The sequence below is a fragment of the Ceratotherium simum genome, chromosome 10, assembly GCF_057802395.1.
Source record: "Ceratotherium simum simum isolate JZ-2026a chromosome 10, ASM5780239v1, whole genome shotgun sequence".
In the NCBI taxonomy this organism is placed as follows: domain Eukaryota; kingdom Metazoa; phylum Chordata; class Mammalia; order Perissodactyla; family Rhinocerotidae; genus Ceratotherium; species Ceratotherium simum.
In genome coordinates this window covers 82,895,379-82,915,770 of record NC_141909.1, presented here as the reverse complement: position 1 = coordinate 82,915,770, position 20,392 = coordinate 82,895,379, and the positions used below count along the sequence as shown (strand labels likewise).

The window sequence follows — 20,392 nt, the reverse complement described above, 5'->3', positions numbered from 1 at the left end:
TATGACCTTGGAGGTAGGAGAGGATTTCTTAAATAAGACACAAAAAAATGCCATAAAAGAAAAGAATGATGAAATTGACTACAAAGTAAGTTCCATTCATCAAAGTTACCATTAAAAAGGGCAGAAAGACAAAGGATTAGTACCCAAAATCTGTAAACAATAATGCAGTGTGATACTGTGTTACTCAAAGTTCTCCAGAGAAGCAGAACCAATAGAATAGAGAGAGATATAAAAGGAGATTTATTGTGAGGAATTGGCTTATGTAGTTGTGGAGGTTTAGAATACTCCCACAATCTGCCCTTTGCAAGCTGGAGACCCAGGAAAGCTGGTAGTGTCCGAGTCCAAAGTCCTGAGAACAATGGAGCCAATGGTGTAAGCTCTGGAGTCGAAAGGCCCGAGAACCAGGAGCTCCGATGTCTTAGGGCAGGAGAAGATGGACATCTGAGCTCAAGAGGAGAGAGAAATCCCCCTTCCTCAGCAAGGCAAAGGATTGAATGATGTCAGCCCACATTGATGCGGAAGAGTCGTTAACTCAGTCTACTGATTCAAATGCTAATCTCTTCTGGAAACACCCAGAAATAATGTTTTACCAGCTGTCTGGGCATCCCTTAGCCCAGTCAAATACCAATTTTTATAAAGCCAAGAAACAGGCAAAACTAACTGTAGATTTTTTAGGCTACCTGTATTTATAGCAATACTACTTTAAAAAAATGAAAGTGAATGACAGACCCACGTGCTGGATGTACATGATGTACTGCTGTGGTCGGGTGTCATGGGGTGGAAGTGAGTTAGCCACGTGCCCTAGAGTGGTTCTCTGTTCAAGGCAGTGCCACATTCACAGATGTTCACCTCATTACCTACGTTCTTTAATTTATATCTGAGTTTTTATTAAAAATAGAAAAAGTTAAAACTACCAAATGCTGAGTCAAGATCCAAGATCCAGTACTTGGTAGGAATGAGCATAGGATTTTGAACCAGTTGGCTTCATTAGAGACAGAAGTCTGAGCTGTAGCACAGCCCTTTTGACATTGTAGCTCTACATGACAGTCCTGTAAATTAGATGGTATTGTCTCAGTTTATATGAACTCAGTTTATCTGTCCTGCTTCTGAGACCTTTCTTTATTACTCTGGTGTTGCGCTACGGTGGGGGGATGTCCAGCTGTGGACTCAGATACTTCTCAGTGCAAATATGGCTCTTCACTTACTGGTGTGTGTGTAGGAGCCTTGCTTTCCTCATCTGTAATGTGTATCCCTTTACAGGTTATTGTATATTAAATTAATTAAATGTATTAATTCATGTAAATAATTTAACACTCCTTACTGAATGTTAGCTGCTTTTACTGTTACCACTACTGATGTAATTCAGAAAGTGAGGCACAGCAAGTTATGTGACTTACACAAAGACATACAGCTAACGTGGAGCTGAGATTCAGATCCAGGATGTGTAGCTGCAAAGGCTGTGCTGTTTTCTATGATGGAATGCTCTCGGAGGTAGCACAGAGAAGTGTTGGAGTTCAGAGCTTTGGAAAAAGTTCCTTCTGCATGTCTTTACAAACTTCACTTCTGTGGCAAGGTTAACTGCCTCACATCTGTGTAGTTTAAGGAGTTGGTTTTAGGTGACAATCCTTTAACTCAAATATTTGTGCTTTTCACTTTTTAAAATAGGATAGTCATTTTGAGTTACTCTCCAGTGAGTTATGCTTACATCTCATTTATTGCACTGCCAATAGGGGATGACATGTCCATCGCAAGTGTTAATGAGCCCATGGATCAGACAGATGAGGGAGGCAGCTTGCACTTGCTTGGTGATGTGGTGGGCAGTATACAGCCCTCGGTGCTGTGGAAGCATGGCAGGGTACTCAGCAGAGAGGGCTTCCAGGAGGAGAAGCTGGAGCTGAGTCTGGCAAGATCAATAGGCAGTGACTTTTATTTACATGGAGATCTGGTTTACACATTTAGAATGACTTTACCTAACATAAAATGATTGAAAGCAATGTATATCTAAGAAGAATGACCAAAGAAAGAAATGTTAGAGAGTCCTCTTACTGAATCCCTGTGATTTCTCTCTTCCTCTGAGCTACTTTTAATCTTGTTCTTAAAATTCATATTTCACTGTTTTACAGTCAATAGGTTACCAATTTATCTTTATGCCTTTGAAGCACCATGACATCGAGATGTGGATGTTTGTATTGCTTCCCAAAGAAAACCAGAAGTTTAATTAAAGACTCAGTTACATAATGATGTATGTAAAAGCGTATATAAAGTTTTGGTTAAGACACCACAATTTAATAAAACTGCATTATATTTTTTTATAATCCATAAAAATGTATCTTACTAAGGTTCTTTTGTGTTCTAGATGCCAGACAACAGATTTTGAGTTTGGGCATGGACTTGCAGTTGGAATGGATGAAATTAGAAGATTTTCAAAAGCATCTTGATGGGGAAGATGAGAATTTTGCTACAGCAGATGCAATTCCAAGTAGTGAGTAGTTTTGGAATTATGGGGATCCTTTTCATGAAATCTAGATATATAAAACCTAATTTATCTTTTGTTTCCTTTTAGATTTATTGAGGGATGCTGTGAAAAATGGGGATTATATTACTGTGAAGGTTGCACTTAATTCAAATGAAGAATATAACCTGGACCAAGAGGTAATATGTCTTTGTAAAATCTCATGAAAGGAAGATGTAAAGTAACTCTTTTAAAAGAATTGTTTTATTTATTTTTTTCAATTATAAAAGGTAATGCATGTTCACTTTATAAAATTCAAACATTGTAGAAATAGATAATGTAGAAAATCATAGTCCCTGTCATTCCAGCCCCTAAAGTAACCGTTTGGTTCCGCTGTGCTCTCTGTTTTGTCCATCACCTCTGTGGCCTTGAGGAGTGTGAGTGACTCCTCGTCTTCGTGTCGTCCCTCATGTTTCATGGCAACTACCCATCTTTCTGTTGCTTCTGAGGTTTTTCATACTGATTTATCAGGGTTTATGTATGCAGACATATTAACCCTTTCTTCCTAGTTTTTAGGCTTTGGGTTTTTTGGGTCTTTTATTGCTTTTAGAGGATTTTTATTTTTAGGTAGTCACATCTTTTGATCTTTTCCTTTATGACTTTTGGGTGTCTTGTCTTGCTTAGGAAACGTTTTTATATTTTCTTTAGTTTTCTTGATTTTGTTGTGGATTTTTTAGGTTTAATCTTTTGGGATTACAGTTCAAAACAGTTATTGGGATTTTGATTAAAATTGCATTATATATATCGACTAATTTGGCTGAGAATTGACATTTTTAGATTTTGATTCTTCCATCTAGGAACATGATAACTCTACATTCATTCAGCTCTTCATTTATTCCCTTAAGCAAACGTTATGGGTTTTTTCCTTCATATAGTTCTTGCACATTTATTTTAGATATATTCCTAAGTATTTTATAATTTGTTAGTTATCTTACTATGATCATTATGATCTTTTCCCCCACATTTTGTTTTCTAACTGGTTATTACATGTGTGCAGTAAAGTTATTGATTTCTGTGTGTGTGTGTGTTGGCGTCTCTAGTCACTTTATGAAATTCTCTTACTCTGATAATTTTTAAATTAACTTGCCTTGGATTTTCTGGGTAGAGAATTTGGTCATCTGCTGAAAAATAACTATTTTGTTTCCTTTTTTTCCAATAATATTTCTTTTCTGGTCTTGTGAAATTGGTGACATTTTGAATAATAGTGATGGTAGAGGCAATCCTGCTCTGTCTCTGACCTAGATGGGGATTCTCCCTTGAGGGTCTCAGTGTGAAGTTTTTGTTTTGGTCATGCTGTTGGTTTCTTGTGGGTAGCCTTTATCTTTCTCTACATCCTTTCTTCTTTTAGCTGCTTAAGTTTTTCTCAGGGGTGGATGTTCGGTTTTATCAGATGCTTTTTTCTCTCTACTTTAATACGTATGTAGGTTGGTCTTTATTAATGAAGTATAGAGCTGCAGGGAACTTTCTGAAGTTAGAAAAAGTGTTTTTTCATGTAACACGTTTTGTAGTAATAAGAGACTTTACAAAGGAGAGGAAGTGGTACACTGTGTTATCTTAGTTGTGGTGGATCTTCCTGCCTCTCTCTAAAGTGCTACTGCCAGGAAGCACTTACATTTGTGCTCCTCAGATTGCTCACACAGGCAAATTGTGCCAGACTTTTAGATTATAGCCAAATTAACTCATACTGTATTAGAATTTGGTTTTCTCAAATGGTATTTAATAAATGGTTTGGTTTCCTCATATGGTGTTTGTTTCAACTAGTGATGGGAAATATTTTAGCTAATAATTACCTTTTTATTTTTTGTCAGCTTTATGTAATTTTATCTCTATGCAAAGCACATTTCTTTAATTTCTGTATTTTATCCATAGCCTCTTAGAAACTAATCGTATCAGTGTCCTGTGTTGTACTTCTGAGTTTTCTTATTTATCTTGAGAGCAATCAGACTTTCTCTTCCCAACAATACATTTATATGGCCAACATTTGTCTAGTCCAGAGAGTGTTCATTTTACATTATCATCAATAGAATGGGCTTATGTGACTTCCAGTGGTCATTTCTAGCCTTATATCTTTGGGCCAACTAAATGAATATAATGAATGTATCAGTTTCACCTGTTTCACCTAGAACACAAGGAGACTTTGGACCTGAAATGTGAGATAAGTACCTTTGCCATTTGTATAGCGTCAAGATTCACTATTCATTTTCTACCTTGCGAAGTGTTGATGTGCTTTAGAACTTTATACATAGAAGTTGTAATATTTTTTGGTAACATTTATATATGAAAAAAATTCTAAAAGTTATTAGTTTCTGATTTTTTATTAGGATGTTTTAGTGAAAAACCTAAGTAGGTGCTAAATCAATGCATTTTAGTGATTTTACATTGAAACATCCTAGATGAAAAGACTTAGTTCGAAAATTTTTCTGATTACACATTGACATTTTTTCTTAACCAAAACTAATGAAGGATTCGAGCGGGATGACACTGGTGATGCTTGCTGCAGCAGGAGGGCAAGATGACCTCCTGAGGCTCCTCATCAGAAAAGGAGCCAAAGTGAATGGGAGACAGAAGAACGGGACCACGGCACTTATCCATGCAGCAGAGAAGGTAGGTGACTGAAAATGCGTCATTGCGTTGTCTTGTGGGATTTCCTCCACGGACTAAGACAGAATCTGTTTCTGTAGTGAAATGTAACGGTCACGTAGTCACATAACTTTAAAATTTCATATTTCAGTTCATCTGTGACTTGTCATAAATGGGTTTTTTTAAATCAGTAGTACTTTGTAATTGCATTTCAAAAGGTGATTTATCTAGTTGAAAGTGATTTATATTGAAAAAGGACCTCTGATTAAGGTGCTAATATTGATTTCAATCTTAGATCTTTTAAAAATCTTTTCTAATTGAAATAAAGTGTTTCTTTTGGTTAATAATTAAACTTTTCCCATATATTGTCTTTTTAAAGGATTGGTAATGCAGAGGTTCTTATGTTGAAACCAGGGTTAAACTTCAGACTGAGGTTACTGGCAAAACGGTCTGTGGCTGTGCACGGGCACTTGAGCAGTGGGGCCTTCAGCTCCCACGGGTACCTGCACAGGGAAGAGCCAGGGATGCTGTGTTCACCAGCCTGCTTGCGATAGAATCTGAGTATTTTTCTGATGGCTAAAAATATCTTAAAGAATTTGGGGAATTAAATTTGCTTTTTTCTTTTTGTTTAATAGAACTTTTTAACTACAGTGGCTATTCTTTTGGAAGCAGGAGCTTTTGTAAATGTCCAGCAGAGCAATGGTGAGACCGCTCTAATGAAGGTAAATACCTCACATGGGTTGCTCGTTCCCTCAGTCTCTCCACAGCTGGCAGTGTGCTTGGGGCTGGGAATGTGATGGGAAACAAGACAGTCTCTGGACTCAAGCACATCACTGTCGAGGAGGAGAAATAGACCAGCAAAGAAGCAGTTAAAGCTTGGTGTCATCAGTAATGTGACGGAGAGCTGAGGGATTACATAGAAGTCCATACTGGGCTCAGTCTTGTGGATTCGAGGCGAGCCTTAGGGTGGATGTGACGGGTGGCTAAGCTGCGTCCTGAACACGAAGCACATGTTAGCAGGGCTGGGCTGTGTAAACGGGGCTGGAACAGGCTATGAGCAGAGCCCTGGAGTGGAAACGAGCATGCTGTGCTTCCATTATTATTTTATATTGTGAATTCATCTCCCTAGCCTCAGATTTTTTCCTGTGTGTCTGGAAGTGTGGCTTGCAGATAGTTGTGAATGGAAGGCTCTTCAGGCTACCTCCCCACCCCACCCCCGCCGTGCACCCCTTTATCACCCCACCCTGTTTAGTAGTTTTGCGTTTGCCTCTTCTGGGGCCAGCCTGGTGCAGCCTGTTCCTGTGGCGCTTCTGGATTCCTGGCCCATGGTGCTGTTAGGACAGAGCAGGTCCTGACACCGAGCTGTGAGTGGCTTGGTTTAGTTCCCTGTCTGGGGCTGTGTCTTACTCCCTCCTCTGGAGGCGCAGCTTTGTGTGGGCTGTTGACCCAAGTCAATGTTTGTCTGCAGTCCCTCTTTTCAACCTTCTTTCGTGAGTCAGGAAGGGAGCACAGTCCAGCCGCGAGTGAGCAGTGGGCCTGGCCCTGAGTCTGGTATTGAGTCTCTGGTATTCCAAAGGCCTGGATTGCCTGCCCCCTCAGCCTTCTTCCACACATGGGGTTTAAACCTTGCTCACTGCTTGTATTTCTGTTTTGCAACTGTTTCTTGGAAAAAAAATGGTTCATGGAAATGTTTCTTTTGTTCAGGAGTCCTGCTTTTGAATTTTAACCTTCTCTTATGTGTTTCTATTATTGCCATATGTTTAGAGCAAAGGTGGCACCTCAGATCATGAATTTAAAACTTGATCATGGGCCGGCCCCGTGGCTTAGCGGTTAAGTGCGCGCTCTGTTACTGGCGGCCCGGGTTTGGATCCTGGGCGCGCACCCACGCACCGCTCCTCCGGCCGTGCTGAGGCCGCGTCCCACATACAGCAACTAGAAGGATGTGCAACTATGACATACAACTATCTACTGGGGCTTTGGGGGAAAAAAAAGGAGGAGGATTGGCAATAGATGTTAGCTCAGAGCCGGTCTTCCTCAGCAAAAAGAGGAGGATTAGCACGGATGTTAGCTCAGGGCTGATCTTCCTCACAAAATAAATAAATAAATAAATGACCAATTCCAGTAACATCCCCACCCTTGAAAAAAATAAATAAAAATAAAACTTCATCTTATTGTGCATTCTAAACAGCAGATGGTCTGGAGCATAAATGGTGTATGCATGGGGAGTGAGCACATAAACTCTACATCCGTGCTAAGGAATTAGTCATTTCTCCTGAGAGCAATTGGGAGCCATTACAAGGTTTAAGCTGGAGAAAGACATAATAAGAATAAAGGCTGGGTCTTGTTATGATTCTTTGTTTTTAATGCCACTAGGACGGTAGGGAACATGGATTGTTTAGAAAGACAGACAGTTTGCAGACTCATAGGAAGAGTCTTAAAATTAAGTGAAATAATAGTAGTCTGCAGCTAGGTAGTGACAGTGGAGACAGAAGTAGATAGACCAGTTTTTTAAGGAGGTAGAAATCACAGCACAGATGTGGGTGGGGAGACAGGTGCTCAGCTTTTTACAGCTGCATTTGAGCTAGGAATGCTCAGGTGTTTCCTGTGCAGATCTTTAGCTCAGGAGAGAGCTGTGGGCTAGGTGTCAGATTTGGAGTCCTCAGTAGGCAACACAGATTATAGTCATGGGCTGAGAATGGGGTTACCCATTGAGAGCTGAAAAGGAAAGAAAGGCCAGAGATGGCAGGAGGATGCATAGGAAAGACGAGAGAAGGAAGAGGAAGAGGAGGAGGGAGACATCAAGAGAACCATGAGAAAAAGGCGCTTCAGAGAAGAGCTGGCTGGCAGTGTCCACTGGGGCACAGATGTCAAAGGATGGGCTGAGAAGTGCCATTAGCTAGCACTTTAGAGGGTAGTGGTGGCCTCGTCGGGGAGGAGTTTGTGTTGGGTCTGAGGGTGTGTGGTTGCAGGGAGTGCGGAGGTGGGTGGTGGGTGTGGCAGGTACGAAGGAGCCTAGCTGAGAAGGGGAGAAGGCAGTGCCCACGGGGAGGGCGGGTCGAGGGAGTTTGTTGCTTCTTGCCAGGGAAGAGCTTAAAGCATGTTTACCATCTCAATTAGGCTGCTAGTATCCATGCTTAATTTGTTTTACTTACTTAGGTACTTGTTCCTGAAAAAACAGTATTTTAAGTGCTTTAACGATTTAGCATAGTAAGTTTTATTGAATTTTAGAATTAGAAGAAATAAACATAGGGAAAGATTTGCAGAAATTGAAATAAAAACCTTTTCATCTCAGGAAATAATATATAACATTGGTCATTTACCAGAGTGTGAGAGGGCGGAGAAACCACAGTCTCACCCACTGGTGTTGGGGATATAACTGGTCCCAGCAGGGCTGCGCAGCTTTCCCACAGCTGACCTTGTGGCCAGGTCATTCTTTGTCATGAGGACTGTCCTGTGTATTGCACGATGTTTAACAGCATCCTTACCCTCTACATTAGATGCCAGTAGCACCCACTCCCAGTTGTGACACCAGAAACGTCTCTAGACGTTGCCTAAATTTCCATGGGGGGCAAAATTGCCCCAGGTGAGAACCGCTGGGTTACAGCCTTATGCAGGGCAGTTTGTCAGCTCCCCAGAAAGCTGCATGCCCTTTGATCTGGCAGTTGCACAACTTAGAAACCTTTTCTGTAGAAATATTGGTCCTGAGTGCTAAAGCAGACCAGATGGCCTGGTTGGAGGCTCCCACTGTGTTCTTGTAGGAAAGCTCACTGGCCTGGCCCTGGTCCTTTACGATACATTATTTAATTTCAGCCTCAGTGCTATGAGGCAGAAGTAGTCTTGCCCCTTTGGACAGATGGAAGCAGTGAGACTCAGAATTAAGGGACTTAACCTGAAGTCACGTGGCTGGTAAGTGACAGAGACAGGAAGAGAACCCTGGACGTAGGTCTTTTACTTCAGAAAAGATGTAGGTCTTTAAACTGTGTCACAGCTCCATCTTAGATTTGTTGAATTCAAATTTGTGTCTATGCTTAATTAGTCTCCTGTAAATCACCCACTAGGAAAGTTTTGAAGTTATTTTGTGATGGTAAGAGATACTTTAGAGATTCCCAATACAGACAGTCCCCAACTTAGGATGGTTTGACTTAGCAATTTTTCGACTTTACGATGGTGCGAAAATGGTGCAAAAGTGATATGCTTTCAGTGGAAACGGTACTTTGAATTTTGAATTTTGATCTTTCCTGGGCTAGCGCTGTGCGGTACGATGCTCTCTCATGATGCTGGGCAGCAGCAGCTGCAGCTCCCAGTCAGCCCTGTGATCACGAGGGTAAACAACCTATCCACTTAGAACCTTTCTATACCCAGACAGCCATTCTGCTTGTCACTTTCAGTACAGTAGTCAAGAAATTACATGAGATGTTCAACACTTTCTTATAAAATAAGCTTTGTGTTAGATTATTTTGCCCAACTGTAGGGCTGATGTAAGTGTTTTGAGTACATTTTGGTAGCTAGGCTAAGCTGTGATGTTCAGTAGGTTAGGTGTATTAAATGCATTTTCTTTTTTTTTTTTTTTTTTTTTTTTTTAAAGATTTATTTATTTATTTTCGCCCCAAAGCCCCAGTAGACAGTTGTATGTCATAGCTACACATCCCTCCAGTATGTGGGACGCGGCCCCAGCGTGGCCGGAGAAGCGGTGCGTCGGTGTGCGCCTGGGATCCGAACCCGGGCCGCCAGCATCAGAGAGCACGCACTTAACCGCTAAGCCACAGGGCCGGCCCTAAATGCATTTTCGACTTATGATATTTTCAACTTATGGGTTTACTGAGACTTAACCCAGTCATAATCTAGGAGGATCTTTATTAACCTCTCTAAGAGTGATGGGCAAGCTTTCTCTTCTGGGTGCCTCTGCTAAGATATTGGTTCACAGGACACAGGATGTGGATGAACACAGTGTGCAATAGAGCTTAGAAAGGCCTAGTGTTTCTTCTATCTTGAAACAGAAGCATCTTTTTCAAAGTTGCCCATTTCCTGAGGAATCAGGGAAGAAATTAATTGAATGTAGCACACAGATTTCTGTACTGTTCACTGAGTAAAAGGAGCATCCCATTCTCGTTTATGTGACAGTTTCTAACACTCAGGAAGCATGACCTGGCTTTTTTCCCCATCTCTCTTCACAAAGAACTCCCAGGCTCATGTGTGGACAAAAGGACAGGCGGTGACTGGTGGTTATCTTATTGTAGGGGTAATTATTACTCCTTTTTCCTGACTTAGGCCTGTAAAAGAGGAAACTCAGACATCGCACGACTTGTGATTGAATGTGGAGCTGACTGCAATATTTTGTCTAAGCACCAGAACAGCGCGCTGCATTTTGCAAAGCAGTGTAACAACGTGCTGGTGTACGACTTGCTGAAGAATCACTTAGAGACGTAAGTGTGAAGTGAATGTGCCATAGTTAAGTCACAGAGTCTAATGTCTCTGTGGACACATCATAACTGGAATGGCCTGTGTAGAGCTGCTCAGAAAAAGACTGTCAAGTAGAAGTCCTGGTGGGTTTTTGCTCTCAAAAGATCATGAATTCAATAAGTGGCATATGAATTATTTTTCTTCAAGTTATTGAGGTCTTAGAAACCTTCAGACTTAACACTGTCCTATCTAGGAGTATCTCCTTAAAACTGCAGTTATGCCCTTAATGTGGCTAACAAAGACTTTCTTAAAACCATTTAACCTTTAGTTCATTTTTTTTTAAACAGACATAATGTTTTAGACCTGTTTTAGGTTTACAGTGAAATTGAGCAGAAAGTACAGAGTTCTCTTATACCCCCTGCTTCCACACATGCACGGCCCCCCATTATCAACCTCCCACCAGAGTGGTGCATTTGTTGTAATCAGTGAACCTACATTGACAAATAATCACCCAAAGTCCGTGGTTTACATTAGGGTTCACCTTGGTGTTGTACATTCCAGGAGTTTTGACAAATGCATAATGATACCTATCCCCCATGACAGTGTCATACAGAGGAGTTTCACTGCCCTAGACATCCTCTGCTCCTCCTCTTTATCCCTCCTGTCCCCTAAACCCTGAAAACCACTGATCCTTTTACTATTTCCATAGTGTTGCCCTTTTCAGATGGGCTTCTTTTACTTAGTGATATGCCTTAAGTGATATGCATGCTCTGTCTTTTCATGGCTTGATAGCTCTTTTCTTTTTAGCGCTGAATTCCATTGTGTGGATGTATTAGTTTATCCACTCAAGTTCAGTCCTTTTCAGATGAATTCTAAATCATTTTATTAGAAGTTCATACAAGTAATTTCATAGCTTTTTATCACTTAAGAATTACTTTGGCCACACATAACAGAAACTTGACAAACAGTAGCTAACACAAATAAGGTGTTTATTGTTCCCATAACAGGGAATTCAGGGGTGGGCAGCCTTGGGCAGGAATAGCCACTCTTCCCCTCTCTTCCTCATCTACCATACTTAGGATATGACTTGGATCTTCATGCTTGCAAGATGGTTACTCCAATTCCAGGTGTAGGACCTATATTCTAAGCAGAAGGTAAGGTAAATTTCAGACGAGGCAAAAAAGGCAAAGGTCAGAGAAAGGGCATGTGCCCTGGTGAGTCTGCCCATTTTGACAGCTTTTGCTGGGAGCCTCATCCAATCAGTAATTTCTGTGCATGTCTGTGACCAGCCTTCATGGCTGCAAGGAATCCTGGGAAGTGAACTCATCTCAGTCTCTTCACCTGGGTAAGAGTTACAGATAGCCAGCAAGTTGGGCAGCCAGCCTTCCTGGTTGGCCAGAGACTGAGGGGTTCCTGGGATGCTGAACTTTCTTTTAAAACCGTGACGAACGAGTTTCCTGGGACTTTGGACTTACACGCCTAAAACTAGAATATCCTAGGCAGACCAGAAGAGCTGGTTACCTTCCCAGCAAAATAGCTTAAAAATATTTTCTCAATCAGCACTAATCATTTATTTGACTGCTTTCTAAACTAAGTACTGTAACAAGACTTTTTGTATGTGTGGCAATTCTTCGATTTATTTCTTAATGGAATTCTCATTTCTGAGTCTCCAAATTGATCATTCATTCATTCGACAGATATGTAGTAGGTACTGTCTGTGTGCTGGGCATTATTCAAAAGGCTGGGGAGATGGAGATAGCAATGGGGGAAAAGACTTGCGCTCTTGGAGCCTCAATTCCCATGAGAGGACATAGCAAGGCAGACAAATATATAGTGTGTCAGATACTGAGTGCCAAAGAAAAACAGCAGGGAAGCAGGATGAGGGAAGTTGCTTTTTTTTTTTTAAAGGTTGATCTGGGAAGGCTTCACTGTTATTCAATAGTTTAATAATTTTATGACTCATGGTTCTTTTTCTACATTAATATTAACAACTCTTACTATACTCTTTTATTAGACTTTCAAGAGTAGCAGAAGAAACAATAAGGGATTACTTTGAAGCACGGCTTGCTCTGCTAGAACCCATTTTTCCAATAGCATGTCATCGTCTCTGTGAGGGGCCAGATTTTTCAACAGATTTCAATTACAAACCCCCACAGAACATACCAGAAGGTAAGCCTATGTTTTCTCACTTTGAAATGCGACACTATAAATATAACTGATTTTTAGACAACTCTCTTTGAACAAAACCTTAAGAAAATTCCATTGTGTATAATATGTTAACAGCACAGCTACTCTGACAGAAAAAAGAGACCTAGCTGATAATCCACCATCCCAAGTGACTTAGAGGGGTCCACGGAGCACTGTGCTAGCACTTGAGTTTTACTGAAATTTACTTCGAAGATTCTAAGCCCAGAATCAATGTTTTTCGTGAATTTTATTATTACTAATAGTCTTGCCCTTTTATTTATTTATTTTTTTGTGAGGGAGATCAGCCCTGAGCTAACATCCATGCCAATCCTCCTCTTTTTGCTGAGGAAGACTGGCCCTGGGCTAACATCTGTGCCTATCTTCCTCCACTATGGGACGCCGCCACAGTGTGGCCTGACAAGCGGTGCGTCGGTGTGCGCCCGGGATCCGAACCCGGGCCACCAGCAGTGGAGCGCGCGCACTTAACCACTACGCCATGGGGCCAGCCCCTTCCCCTTTTAAAAGGAAAAAAAAAAAAAGTCTTGCCCCATAGTAAAGTTTAGTAGCAAGAAATGGAAACTTCAGTTCTGCTTCCTATCTTCTGCTTCCTATTCTCTGCTTAATAAGTGCTTTGCAGACAAGACTATGACCATGCCTTGTTTAGGACACAGATGGTGCATATCTAAAGTGGAGATAACGCTTTCTCTGCCTGAAAGTAGGAAGCTGGGCTCTGGCTTTTTTGTTTCGTTAAAAAGAAACCCACCTACGCATTTAAAAAATATATATTCATTAATGAAAACTGAATTAAAGGAAATATAGTCCTACCTGTTAAAGACAGCCATTCATAACATCTTAGTATTCAGTGAACTTGGCATTGAAGAAGCATGGTTTGTAGTTTCGACTATTCAAGTAGACCGTTTGCATTGCTGGGTGGTGCAGGAGCTGGTGAACTGGGTTGGGCCTTTACTGAAGCAGTGAGCTGGGCCAGTCATCCAGCATTTCAGTTTGTGCGCTTCAGTGCAACTGGACTGCCTTGGGGTTACAGTTTTTTCCTGCACACACAACAATGTTTGTGACCACCAGGAATTGTTTCTCTTCATGTGAAATCTTACCAAAGATGCTTTGTCATTCTCAGATGTAAGATCCTGATAGATTTTCCTGACCCTCACTACTCAAAGTGTGGTCTCCCCAGCCTGCTCTGGGAGCTTGAGAGAGATGTAGACCCTCAGGCCCACCCAGACCTCATGTGTCTTAGTTGACACCTTGGCACACTGAAGTTTGAGAAACACAGATCTTAGTTTCTTGAGGGGCTTGTGGCTCTTAAGAACTGTCCATCACGTGTAACACCTAGTTTGGCTGAAGAAAAAATTTATACAGTCGTCTGTTGCTTAACAATGGAGATATGTTCTAAGAAACGTGTTCTTAGGCTATTTTGTTGTGTGAACATCATAGAGTGTACTTAGACAAACCCAGATGGTACAGTCTGCCACACACCTAGGCTGTATGGTACTAATCTTGTGGGACCACCATCGTATATGTGGTCGGTTGTTGACCGAAATGTTGTCGTGTGGCATGTGACTGTACTCAGCCTCTGTCCCAATTGCTATTTCATAGTGGAGCTGAGAGGGAAGGATACAGAAGAAACTGTCCCTACATTATTTGCAGGCCTTTTCTTCTTTTGATACTCAGTGCTCTAAGGCAGGGCAAGTTGCATTATAAAGCTGGAGAGCAAAATCACTCTGTCAAGCCTTGAACAGCTTGAAAGCAGAGGTGGAAGAGGCAGGGGCCTGGCATGCCCTTTGTCCTGGGACCAGAATAAATAAAGCAAATGGTTCTTTGGGGGATCTCTTTGATGACTCCTCTTGTTTATAACTGGCCTGGATCAATATTTTATCATGCTAAAAATAGTTTAACAGGTCATAGAGCTCTTATATCTGTTTTCTATTATTAAAAAATAAGTATAGCTTTTGTTCAGAAAATGAATGTTGCAGAATATTTTGGGTTTTGTTGTTTTTTAATTTTATTTATTTTTTTTTCCCCAAAGCCCCAGCAGATAGTTGTATGTCCTAGCTGCACATCCTTCCAGTTGCTGTATGTGGGACGCGGCCTCAGCATGGCTGGAGAAGGGTGCGTCAGTGTGTGCCCGGGATCCTAACCCGGGCTGCCAGCAGCGGAGCGCGCGCACTTAACCACTAAGCCACAGGGCCGGCCCTTGCAGAATATTTTGGATATTGAGTGAAAGATTCAAATCTCATGCTTTTTTTTTTTTCAAAATAAGGTTTTTTTTATGTTAATCAGAAAATTTGTAAAAGGCAAAAGTGTATGTGGAAGAAAATGGAAAATCACTCAAACCCACACCCAAAGACAAGTAGCACAGAAATGTCCATGGTTTTGATTCCATAGACATGTATGCAGCAGCAACTTTTAAATACCACTTTTTGTTAAACTAAAATAACTTTAATTTAGAAAAGCATGTTTAATAGTCTGTTCCGGGGCTGGCCCGGTGGCGCAGTGGTTAAGTGCCTGCGCTTTGCCTTGGTGGCCCAAGGTTCCCAGGTTCGCATCCCCAGGTGCGCACTGACGAGCTGCTTGTCAGGCCATGCTGTGGCGGCGTCCCATACAAAGTGGAGGACGATGGGCACGGATGTTAGCCCAGGGCCAGTCTTCCTCACACACACAAAAAAATAATAAGTCTGTTCCGTGAGCTATCAGTAGGGATTACTTGGACAAAAAATAAAAAGGGTTCTGTGGTTTGAGAAATGCTAGATAGCACCAAGTTTTGAAATTGGAAGAATCCTTAGGTGGGTCAGTGTGAGTGGGTACAGTGGGGTGCCGCACTGCCTAGGCTCACTCGGGGGACCACCTCCCACCTGTATAGCTGCTCCTCACTCAGGCTCTGAAAGGTGGCCATTAAGATTGGTATTACAATCTGTATTTACATCTCCCTTATTCAGGCTCTGGTATCCTGCTGTTTATTTTCCATGCAAACTTTTTGGGTAAAGAAGTTATTGCTCGGCTCTGTGGACCATGTAGTGTACAAGCCGTAGTTTTAAATGATAAATTTCAACTTCCTGTTTTTCTGGTAAGTTCTTCTGTAGTTCATTACTGCAAAGTACGTTCTTTTAATCAAAAGTACAGGTAGCTTTTAAATTGCTGTTTTTTAATAAAGTATGTTAATTGTAATTCAGTAAACCAATTGTTGGAAATGAGGTAGCAACTCATAAAGTAAAATTATCCTAAATTTTGTCAATAAAAATTGACCAAAAAAATCTTTTGACAAAAAATCTTTCTAAATGTTTGATATCTGTGCCACAAAGTATGTTTACCATAATGTCTTAGAACTAACATTCTGAATATAAATTCTTATGGTACAAGAAACATACTAATTTTAAATATTATGCCTTTTCCCACCATTATAATTACAAACATTCACTTAAAGAAGATTTAGGAAATTCAAAAAGGAAGAAAAGTATACCTGTGCAAGCTTTGAATACCCAAATACAATCACTGTATGACATTAGTTGTATTTATGCTTAGTTTCTAACTTTAGGTAATCATTATAATTTTGATTTTTATTCACTATGAACATTTTTTTTGTATTTTTATTTTTTGTGAGCAAGATTAGCCCTGAGCTAACATCCATGCTAATCCTCCTCTTTTTGCTGAGGAAGACCGGCTCTGAGCTAACATCTATTGCCAATCCTCCTCCTTTTTTTTTTCCCCGAAGCCCCAGTAGATAGTTCTATGTCATAGTTGCACATCCTTCTAGTTGCTGTATGTGGGACGTGGCCTCAGCATGGCCAGAGAAGCGGTGCCTCGGTGCACGCCCAGGATCCGAACCCGGGCTACCAGTAGCCGTGCATGCGCACCTAACCGCTAAGCCATGGGGCCGGCCCTACTATGAACATTTTAAAATAAATATATGTAATAACTAATCTATTAGTGGCTCTATAAATTCTAATTTAACGTAAAAAATGCTCTTGTAGAATCTTGGTGCATGATTCCTTATGCTACATTTAGAATTCTTTCCTTAGGCTGAATTAAGCAAAATTAACTGGTTATGAACGTTCTTAACACTCATGCTGTATATGACTGGATATCTTCTGATCCTCAAGACTTATCTGGATATTGTTTTTTCCAGATTGCTTATAAGCTTTTTCGTTATTTGTATCTTTTTAAACTTTTTTTTTTTTCTAATTTTTTATTTATTTGTTTTTCCCCTAAAGCCCCAGGCGATAGTTGTATGTCATAGTTGGACATTCTTCTAGTTGCTGTATGTGGGACGCGGCCTCAGCATGGCAGGAGAAGCAGTGCGTCTGTGCGCGCCCGGGATCCGAACCCGGGCCGCCTGCATCGGAGCGCACGCACTCAACCGCCAAGCCACGGGGCCGGCCCTATTTGTATCTTTTTAATAAATCAAGGGAAAAGTAAAGAAATCACAGCCTTTTGCCTTATATAAACAAATACAAAACTTCTCTCCTACATCTTTAGAGTCTCTAAGATCAGGTTATACTCTTAGACATGAGTCTAGTTGTTCCTAGATGTGGAAGTTTGTCTAAAGAAATACGTCTTTTTTTTGGTCTCTTTCCCTAGGACAGTCATTTTGTTTACTCGTTCAGCCCCGTTGCAGGCCTCAATAAACTCTTTATAAGGTTGACGGAAGCACCCTCTGCTAAGGTGAAAATCCTTTCATCATATTTAGTGTTACTAAAATTGTTACTCCAGATTACTTTATCTTAGGAAAAAAGTCAAGAATATTGTGGTGTTCCTGGTGTACCTTAGAGACAAGTGCTCCCTAGGGCAGCAGTGCTAGGTGCGTCTGTCTGAATCTAAAATGTGTTAGACATAATGTGTCAAGGAAGGGACTAATGGTAAAAATGAGAAGAATGCAGTATTTGTATAGTGTATAGTATGTACCAGTCTGAGTTGTGTTCTGGGCTTTGGTATTTTAATTGCCATATGTATCTCTCTAGGCTGGTCACTAGGCTGGTCTCTTTGTAAAATGAAGCTGGACTAGAGTAGTCTATGTAATAGTACAGTTATTTAATAACCTAAAGGTCAAATTAGAAGCACTTGGATTTTTAATTAAAATAGTGATAATCTAACAACCTAAATTGATAACTGATATGAGAATATCGCCAAATAAGAGAAACAAGTCTTGGCCGTGTGTGTTTCTCTCTGTACTGATAAATGTACGATTTTTTCCTTTCACTAGGTGAAGTTGCTCATAGGTGCATACAGAGTGCAGCTGCAGTGACCAACAGAAAGAGTTGGGGTGGAGCTGCTTCAGCCCTATTCCTAAAAACTCTCCTCGAAGCAGTTTGGAATCCTGGCACAGCTAACACTTTCAGATTTTAAGTTTCATCTGTAATCCTCTTGCAGTTTAAGGCCTATCATCTGTTAGACTCTGTAAGATGGGACACGGTGATTCTAATATACTATAAAATATAGATGTAAGTATCTGTGCCAGTGTCCTGAAATACTGATGTTGCATCAGGGCTGCATATTTCAGTTTTTCCACAATGTGGAATGGTACATATGAGGATTATTTAAGAAAATTAAAAGCCTTTTTTTAATTTGAAATTTTTTACTGGCCCTGGTGAATTTCTGTGTTTAAAAAAAAATAAAAGTGTATGTTACATTCAGGTTACCCAAGCACTTAATAAAGTGTGAATTTGCCGCCCCTGAAGTATGACTAATCTAACACGGTAGACAGGCAGGTTAGAGGAAGATCTGATCTATTTCTGATATGCAGTTGCCACAGATCCTGAGTTGGAGGTGATAACTTTGTATATTTGCAGTTATCCTCTTCTTTGAAAAGATAACAGGATAATAAATCAGAATCTAAGATATAGGAAAAACGTAAACCAGAACATAACGAGGCCTAAAAGGGAGATATTACATGTGATCTTTCATCCTTGTTCTTGGAATCCAGCAAGTACTTTTGAGAAGCCAGTGCCTGTGCCCTTGTTCTGCACCCTGGGAAGGCCAGCCGGGCTTTGCCACCTTGGCCCTCATGGGAAGCGGCACTGCTGCTCTAGACTTCCCACAGGCCTCCCTCTTATATTAAGAAATATTTGACAAACTAGTATGGTCATTCTGCATTATATGTATAAAATTGTCTAGTTCCTAATTAGTTTTATAAACATTTCAGAGAGCCTTTTTTTTTACATACTGAAACTGCCTTTTCTTAGTTTTCTCAAAACACCACAATGTTGGTCTGTTTTCTTTGTATCTCAAGTCTCAGGACTTCAAAACAAGGTAGATCCTAATTGTGTAGTTTTTCAGCTAAATGACAGCTGGGATTGGACTTTTTCAACGCTATTCAATCGTGTACTAGTACTATATCTGATTTCATAGCTTTCTAGAAAAAAGAAGATACAAGATTTGAGTTAGCAAAGTGCATCAATCAGGAAAATTAAGAGAGACCATAGTATTTGGTCCAATACACATAAGAGAAGCAGGTTTACAGATAATTTATCTCAAAATCATGCCTAAGTTAATAACAGCTTTATAAGAACGCTGTTGATCCAGGAGGAAAGGTTATCTAGGAGAGAAACCAAGTAGAAAATCTGAACACAGTTCCTTCAGCAGTTTAGGCTGAGAAATAAATAGAAAGCTATGAAAAGTCAGCAAGGAAGAAATCTTGAACAGGTGAAGCTGTTGATTATAGGGCAAGTGGACAAGTTATTTTGGCTGAGACAGGGTCAGGGAGAGAACATCCAAGTTTGAGATAACATGGGATAACACTGCCTTTGAGTTGTCTGTGTCGGCTTCTACCAGTTTTGTGCCAGATATGGTAACAAATAAATTCTGTAAACAGTCGTGTCTACTACAAGAACTAGTAGAGCCAAAGTTTTTTTTTTGTTTTTTTTGATGAGGAAGATTAGCCCTGAGCTAACATCTGTTGCCAACCCTCCTCTTTTTGCTGAAGATGGGCCCTGGGCTAACATCCATGCCCATCTTCCTCTACTTTATATGGGACACCACCACAGCCTGGCTTGATAAGCAGTGGGTAGGTGTGTGCCTGGGATCTGAACCTGTGAACCCCGGGCCGCCAAAGCGGAGTGCACAAACTTAAATGCTATGCCACCAGGCCAGCCCCACAGCCAAGCATTTTAATCGAGTTGTTTTGCTCTAAACTGGATCATCATCTCTACAGTTAGGTGAAAAGCACACTTGTCCTTGAGTGGGTAAATGCTCAAAGTTCTGGTTTCTTAAAGATGAAGAGGACATGAATCCGAGACTCCCACTTGAGAGAGGTTTCTTGCTGATGCTATCAGATACTGCAGGTAATGCTGCTACTTTGACATTTAAGTAAAATATGTACAAAGTGTAAGCAGGGATTTCTCTGGAAAACAAAGGAATTCTCAAGCAGCCCCTTACCAAAAGGTTTACAGATATGCTTCGTACTACAGGTCAAAACCAAAGCCATCTCCTGGCACAGTCCCAGTGTATGCAATACAGAGTATGTAAGTGAGCTTTATCATCTAAGCCACGGGCACTCTCACGATTAAGCAGAAATAATCATAAATGGGATGTGTCACTCTTTGGCCAGACTCACTGAAAAGCAATTAGTAACATCTTTGTACTTCAATTTTATCTTAACTTAAAAAAAATCATGACTCCTCAGCCATTACTCCTTTCCAGTGTACACTGGGATAAGGACAATGTAATTGGGTTACTCAATTAATTTAACTTGCTAGCTATACC

At 40.7% G+C, this 20,392-nt stretch overlaps 1 protein-coding gene across 6 annotated transcripts in view; it reads left to right on the top strand.

The window, feature by feature from the left end:
- Window positions 1–18,358, top strand: part of MPHOSPH8 (M-phase phosphoprotein 8) — a 47,343-nt gene extending 28,985 nt beyond the window's left edge. For 2 of the 6 annotated variants that reach the window (XM_087436356.1, XM_014791197.2), the window contains 9 exons: window positions 2,357–2,482; window positions 2,564–2,652; window positions 4,976–5,116; window positions 5,728–5,814; window positions 10,361–10,515; window positions 12,507–12,661; window positions 15,634–15,761; window positions 17,273–17,356; window positions 17,895–18,358. In XM_087436356.1, the coding sequence (XP_087292482.1) occupies window positions 2,357–2,482; window positions 2,564–2,652; window positions 4,976–5,116; window positions 5,728–5,814; window positions 10,361–10,515; window positions 12,507–12,661; window positions 15,634–15,761; window positions 17,273–17,356; window positions 17,895–17,936 (1,007 nt within the window). In that variant the 3' untranslated portion in view covers window positions 17,937–18,358. Of the gene's footprint in view, window positions 1–2,356; window positions 2,483–2,563; window positions 2,653–4,975; window positions 5,117–5,727; window positions 5,815–10,360; window positions 10,516–12,506; window positions 12,662–14,723; window positions 14,896–15,633; window positions 15,762–16,905; window positions 17,234–17,272; window positions 17,357–17,894 lie in introns of those variants that run through there. The other 4 variants (XM_087436352.1, XM_087436353.1, XM_087436354.1 and 1 more) reach the window with 4 other exon arrangements.
- The last annotated feature ends 2,034 nt before the right edge of the window (window positions 18,359–20,392 follow it).